Raw genomic sequence first — 7704 nt, forward strand, 5'->3', positions numbered from 1 at the left:
AACACCTATTTATATCATCCTTTTGGTAAAACCGCAAAGATGTGAGCCTTTAGATTAACTGATCCCCGTTAGAACTCCTGAAAACTCTAGTACCATGTGATTGACCTGTTCTTGGGTGGAGTATCACTTTATTGTGGCTATTTTGATAGATCTTGGCACACGAGCGTGCTATAATAGGCCTATATACACTTACCGGTCACAATTGATTTCCTATAGGTTAGACCATGTTACTCTTAAAGCCACCGATCTATAGGAAGATCCCGGCTCTTCCCAACCAGTTTTATCATGTTGTGGCAGAACTGGGATTTTATTCAATATTATTGAATGCAACAAAGACATTCCCAGTTCGTTTTCCCAAACATCGCAACTGACCACAAGAACCTCCCGCATGTTATTATGTGATTGACCACCAACCAGATAAAACAATTAACCAAATACCACTCTGTCACATTTACAAGAAGCATGATTTATGATAAATCGGTCCGGAACGAACACCAAATTAGATTTTAGTTTGTTAGGCCCCGTATTTCTTGTATCGGTTAATCGATTAAAACAGGAGTTGTCATAAATGTCAAGAATGTTTAGGTTAAACAATAGAATACACTTGAGTGTTAACACACGTGATCGAGACTTCAGACTACATGGAGGTAAAATAACTCACCAAGAACATAAATCGATAAAACTAATTATTTCATAAACCGCAAGGTAAACATTAATAACAGCCGTCTAATACTTTAAAATCATATATTTTTCGTGGGTAGCAAATTCCGTGGCTTTCCAAAAATATACATTTCTTAAGCGCTTGATTACGTGGGAAAATCTCTATCATAGAATTCATTTATGATGTATTTCAAACTTTATCTGTTAAACATTACTTGGACATATAAATAATAAGTAGATGTGGTTTTTTGGAATCGATTTATAGTAAACAACAAGGAAATGCCTACATGTCAACATAATCATAATCCAAACTCAAATTCTATACAACAAGGGCAAAATATGACCAAAGGAAAGATTTACACGGAGACTCCTGAAAAAGTACAAGGATAATAAGACCGGGTATTCCGGAAGAGTATGTGTCATCTGCTTCATCGACAACAACCGCCACGTAAACCTTGGTCAATCCAAGTAAGTAATGTCATGTTCCCAAATGAGAACAAAGTAAACAACGACGGACTAACGGGAAAATTAATGAGCATCAAACATGTCGCACAAAGAAATAGGATCACTCTCTATGACGACCGTAAAACTAATCATTTTCATCAAACTGCATCTTTTGAAACGCTGTGTTACGAGTAACGAGCATCAAAGACGTCCACCTTCCTATCGCACAATAGAATATATCTCAATGAGATCCCTATGACGACTGTATAACTTCTCCTTAGTTTTCCCGTCAGTTGACATCTTGCACGAAAATCGTGAACAGGGAACATGCCCTTGGATATCGAACCAACAACGACATGTAAACACCGTATAACTAGTTTGATGCTAATCTAATATGTTATGTAAAGTGGGTGTAATTTGTCAATACGGAGTGTCTACTGTCATCAATGTATATAGATTTTTTGTGTGTTATGTTTACCTATATTTCTAAATACTAAACAATGATATATACATCACATTTATAAACAAAACGTTAGTTCTTCCTAACAATGAATGGTTGTCATAAGCGGTTTCACCATTATGTAAATACATTTTCTCGAAGAAAGGGAGGATATGTGCAATTTAAGTAAAGCCTCAAGTTTTCACGTGAAAAAAACAATCAGAAACAACATGATTAATTTATAATTTAATTACATAAATGAATATTCTTTCATAAGGCAAGAAACCCATACATTGTATGATAATCAACATTTTAATACATGTTTTTAAAGTTCCTACGTTTATACGTTAGATATGAAATAATCTCAGGTTTGAGGATCATTAAAAAATTACGTCTAAGGAGTTCAGACGCCAACAATGCATTGGCGTCTCGTTCGAACTCTGAACAGTGACGAAGTTCCGCTGTGACCTTTACATTAGAGTATTTAGTTATTGACATGGGATGTTCTGTTGTTATCCGCCATTAAAATGTCACGTGATCCTGCCAAATAGCTCGGTGACATCATCTACTGAACATTATTACACTTGCCAATACAGTTTTTATCGTAAAATAAATAAAGCTGCACGTATTTAACCTAATAAATGTCTATAAACACAAAATGTAACTATCAGCTTAAAGGACAATGACGGAGCGCAACGATAAAACAAATTTAGCGCAGTGCGTTGTTTCCAATTTTGCTGTAACCTTAAACGTATATGTCAGAGTGTAAACAACAGCTTATACTCCACAGTTTAAACTAGTGTCTTATCCAAGGCGAGACTCCACGGTCCCATAACATGTGCTACAGCGCAGAGTCACTTATCGCCCCGTCATTGGGGATCCCTCACGTCCTTGAGAGTAATGTCCCACTACCAAGGGTTTTAGATAAGGCGCTTCAATGAGCAGTTTGCCACTGTCTGAGAAGAAAGCCTTCACAGCTGTTGGTTCGACTGTGTCAGGTAGACTGATTTCTCGATTTAGTTCTTTTGTAGATGTCCTTGACCCGATTCTTTCTTCCCGTCGGGCGCTGATGATCAATTTCTGGTCAACTGTTTTAATTGTTAATTCTTCAGGGCTAAAATCTTCAATATCAATTTCTACTCTGTATTTGCGTTCCCCGTCCGTATTGGCGGGGGAACCGGAGCTGCTTCGCGTATCAAATTTGGAGGAGGATGACGACACGTTACTCGTTGAGAATGTTTGTGGGGAAAATGGCATTGAATGAGCGGGATTTACTGTTCCCATCGGTGGCGTGCCTGTGTTGAATGACTGTACAGCTCCTTTTGGGGACATGAATGTCTTGAAGGTAGATGTATGTGTTGTTGGATTTGTGCCACTAGAGGGCGCTGGTGGCGGAGCAGGCGCAGCAGCCGCAACGGAAGGTGTTGCTGTAGGAATGATCCTCTGAGCAGAGCCTCGGTTGTCAGTTATGGGAGCATATTGAGGGGTCGGAAGGGGAGCTTCCACCGTCAAGATACCGTCGGACGATATGGTACAACCAAGGGACATAGGATCTACTTCCCGAGGAATATTCACTTCTCGGCTGAACTCGCGACATACTGATTTTCCTTCATTCTTTTCCTCGTGTTTGGCGTTCACAATTAATTTATCGGCGTCCATTTTCACATTGACTTCGTCAGGTTTGTAATCCTTCACGTTAAACACAGCACGATACACTGGTTGGCCGTTCTGATCCTTGTCTATGGTTGTCCGCGCGTCCGACGAAGTCCGGCTGTCTGCTATCCCAAGGCGATCGGTCATCGACTCCAGTTTATTATCGTCTGGCTTCATATGGAAGAAATCCGTTCGCATGCTGTCTATTTCGCTCTCCCATTCCTTTCGGCGACGTTCCATGTCTTTCTCCATATCCTCCCATATCTTGCTCTGTCTTTCCTCGAAACTGAGATTGTCTTGGTGTATAGGAATTCTGTGAGCCATACCCCGACGTCTTAAGTTACCCAGCAAATCTGAAAGTATAAAACATAAACTATGATTATACAATGTAGAACAGAATCTATGTCTATTCTGTCGAGTAACAGGAACTATAATGACACAGAGGTCTGTGAGTCCATTTAGTATGGTTTTTAAATTACCACAAACCACGTGAACAGTGATATATTGTTCTTTTGTACCAAACAAGTCAACAGTCCATCGGCTGTGAATCAGATTACAATATTTATTGAGCCACCATCCCAAAATTACTTTCGGAGGATTTTCTAGTTTTCATACAATATTTCGGGAGTTTGTTCGACTCGAACACAAAGTGCATATTTGACAGGTAGACCAAAATCTATCCATTAAAAGCGGAAATTCTGGATGTACTTTCATATATGGACCATGCACTCTGGTCAGACATTGGCTATCAAACTGTCTAACTGCAGTACATTTAGTATATATATGAAATGTATGACTATGTAACATTTACGACAACGCCGCGCGCCATGTTATCTTTTCATGAGACTTTCAGGACCCGCGTGCTTGTATTCTGATTACCAAACTCGTCACTTCAAGGTTAAGACCGCAGTTTACCATAATCTCGATGGACAGGTACGCGTACGATACTTGCATATTCCATGTACAAATGTAACCCCCTCCTACGACCAAGACAACCTGCCAACCATATGTCATGTCACATCGTCACTCGAGCAAATGATAGCAGTGAAACTACCTAGGGGGTGGGCGGTAATCTTTACCACAAACACAGACCAATATAACCAGACATTAGTTCCCGCATGGTCAACTTTACGTTGATAAAACAAGGTGAACAGAATACACTTTAACACTTCCTTCTCTAATTCTTTAAAAACGATTCTGTGTAACATGTCCTTATGTGAAACCATTACTGCTGTGTTGATGAACTATCTGTTAAGTTACCACAATATATACACCTGCTATCGTCTTGTAAAGCTGCTAAGCTTTACACTGTGCACGTTGCTATTATTAAAGGTATGTTTTTAACATAGACGGAACGATAAACCATATTTACTTTGAGGTATTTTAGTGATCAACTTGATGGGATCCTTCTGTGTAAATAGCAAACTTTCTGAAGTAGAAAATCGCACCAATAAAACTCTATAGGATTCTGGTTTACGTATATTACAGTCTTCAGAGCTAACAAGAGGAGGCTTATACACAGCGTATATAGAAAGATCAGTAAATACACACAAGAACTAGGGTGTTGTTTACTTGTTTGAATACTAGTTATCCTTACCCTCGAAGTGTTAAGTGAATACTGCCCCATTCAATACACCCCTCAACACCCACACACACACACACACACACACACACACACACACATCCCCCACCCCCTAACCCCCACCCCACCCCCTACACACCTACACGCGCTAAAGCCACCCACCTACAACTGGACCTACACCATAATACCGCCCCGCCCTCTATTCAACCAACTTTTTATTTTGGTTAGAATATACTAACCTAAGTTTAGTCTTTTCATTCGTCAATCTTCCAACTTTCATTCACAAAATTCCTCACTACTCATACCGCACAAACATTCTATTCTAACCGTCCTTACTCCCCTCTTTTCCTCCCCCTCCACCTCCCTTGCCCGAACACACGGATCGATTTTTGGCTTCGTCAGTTTCACGGTAATTATGACAATATCGTTCATTCGTCAGTACATTTGTCGTATATGGGATTTGATGTCCATCATAACCCCAAAGGTACTTGATGCCGCTACATGTTCACTTTCTATAATCCTTTATCAGTGAGTTATCACTGCAGACTTACATCGACCTTGAACTTTAAGTTATATCCTTAAGGTACTCGTGAATACACACTTAATTACAGTTACTTTTAGGTTTACAAAGATAGTACATATTATAAAGAATTTACACATAACATACACACTACATTTTCACAGTTATGTATATAGTACTATACAACTTACGTGTTTACAGCTTTCACCAGAAATATATATACTGCCTCAAGCTCGTGTAAAATCGGACCTCGGAATGTTGTGAACAGATGTAGCTAGACAGGTCTACATACAAGTACCCAATAATCTTTCTTGAAAGGTGGACCGATCATCACCTGTGTAACTGTGTAAAAACCATCCCGTTATAACTGTATCAAATTCACTCAGTCATGACCTTTACAGCAGCACAAGGCTAACACATACCATACACACAAATCAACAACTCACCTGTATGTATAGGTTTGAAGTGACTTTTCATCCCAAACTCCTTCTCCCGAGGCCAGTTTCGTGTCGACATTGAGAAATGGTTGCGCCGATATATGAATCAGCAGTACTATTTTTTAGCATGTATATTTTGTTGATACAATAACCTGTTGTTTCAACACCGATCCTAAACTTAAATAATGGGCACAGTCTATTGTGAACTTTAAAAAAAAGAAGCAAGTCTGAATTTGCAGTCTGAGTAACCTGGGTAGGTTTTCTCACACACAAGAGCCTGTGTTATGAAACAGCCGCCCAGTCTGAACAACTGTCCAGCATGGAGATCGATATCATGTTAATGTAATCCTGATCGATATAACAATACACACACATGTACATTTGTGCACCCGTGTGTTGTTGTTACCGTAACAGCTATAATGTATTTACAGTTCTATAGACATACTCTCTTACCTGAGGACTTTCATCATTACTTGTATAAATAATGATGTTCGGGGTTCGTATTTAAACAAATAGCTAGACATTTCATTCATCTGCCCTCCTCCATTAATGCCCCCAAGACCTCCAACTCAACCCTCTCACAAAGTAAAGCACACAGTTTATATATATACACTCACACGATAACACCCGCACACACTCCTGCATGTGCACACATCCGTATCATTCCAAAACTGCAACAAATACACGGACGTTCGTATCTAATCTAATTTCTCTCTGCCAGCTCTAATCACCTTTATCCAGCAAAAGCAAAAACAAAAAAACAACAACGTTCTGAACGTTATGTTCTATTTTCTAAACAACAATAATACACCTAATACATGTTTTCTACTCTCCCCCCTCCCCCCAACAAGATACATGTATGTGCATAGTCCCGACCCTCCGGTATGCAATGGTATGTATCATTATCTAACAATGTACGGTATTCTATATAGTTCTGCACGACCACATTAAAATTTTTGAAACATGTCCAGCACTTTTATACCAAACTGTAATTTCGTCCGTTGTTTACCAAAATTTCGACCCGGACTTGACAAGCTTCGCTAGCCTCCATGACAGTCAATTTTAGCACGAGATCAGAACATACATATGTAACATCCCGCCGATCAGAAAAATCAATACTTACATTATACGGTTGCCTTCTGCGCGTGTGATGGTCTGGAGGCTCTGTCCGATACAATCCCACTCAGTACACTAATATATATGCACCTTCCTTGAATTGCAGAATATTCTGGAAACCCCAAGAGCGTTATATCATCCGATAGGTATTCATGTACACAGAAGCCGTAGCGCACGCGCTCACTTGTACACAGACTCAGCCACTCTGTTGGTGCCGATCTAGCTAGCGGCAAATGTTGTGAAACGTTTCTGATAAATTTGTTGAGCAGGGAGATAAAGTGACGATCATATTTCAGAGGTAGAGGTATAGTGGCATACCGCGCGTGCTCAAGCCTCATCCCGGGTTGTCAGAGGCGATTCTGTCAGCCTTGGGGGATAAATGGTCCTGTCACTCGCACTGTTTGTTAAACAGTGGACATATTCGGACAACATAAGTCATCGTTAGGAACTGTACCAACATATTCAGATTAATAAGTGGAATGCAAAGATAACTTCAGGTGCGTTCCAAAACAGATACTTGCATTTCATTTTTAAGGGCATTGTCCAAACTAGAAACCCTAATTACTGTGCACCATAAACAGAAGATATCCTAGTAACTGTATAGTGTTCTCAATAAAACTAATACAGAAATAACTGTATACTAAACACTAGATATCCTACTTACTGCACAGTAAACACTAGATATCCTACTTACTGTACACTTAACACAAGATATCCTACTTACTGTACAGTAAACACTAGATATCCTACTTACTGTACACTTAACACTAGATATCCTACTTACTGTACAGTAAACACGAGATATCCTACCTACTGTACAGTAAACACTAGATATCCTACTTACTGCACAGTA

General features: G+C 39.5%; 1 protein-coding gene across 3 annotated transcripts; it reads right to left on the reverse strand.

The window, feature by feature from the left end:
- Positions 1–1776: 1776 nt before the first annotated feature.
- On the reverse strand, positions 1777–7013 carry LOC132547018 (heat shock protein 67B1-like). 3 transcript variants are annotated; one of them, XM_060210750.1, is made up of 2 exons: positions 6859–7013; positions 1777–3549 (listed from the first exon to the last, which is right to left on the reverse strand). In XM_060210750.1, exon 2 carries the CDS (start codon positions 3518–3520, stop codon positions 2402–2404), a length of 1119 nt encoding a protein of 372 aa, XP_060066733.1. In that variant the 5' UTR covers positions 3521–3549; positions 6859–7013; the 3' UTR covers positions 1777–2401. The 3 variants fall into 3 exon arrangements, with proteins under 3 accessions (XP_060066733.1, XP_060066734.1, XP_060066735.1); XM_060210751.1 differs by lacking the exon at positions 6859–7013 and adding an exon at positions 6189–6290; XM_060210752.1 differs by lacking the exon at positions 6859–7013 and adding an exon at positions 5490–5508.
- Positions 7014–7704: the final 691 nt, after the last annotated feature.

This window comes from Ylistrum balloti, unplaced genomic scaffold, assembly GCF_031769215.1.
Source record: "Ylistrum balloti isolate Yb309-2 unplaced genomic scaffold, AGI_CSIRO_Ybal_v1 Utg369928, whole genome shotgun sequence".
NCBI lineage: Eukaryota > Metazoa > Mollusca > Bivalvia > Pectinida > Pectinidae > Ylistrum > Ylistrum balloti.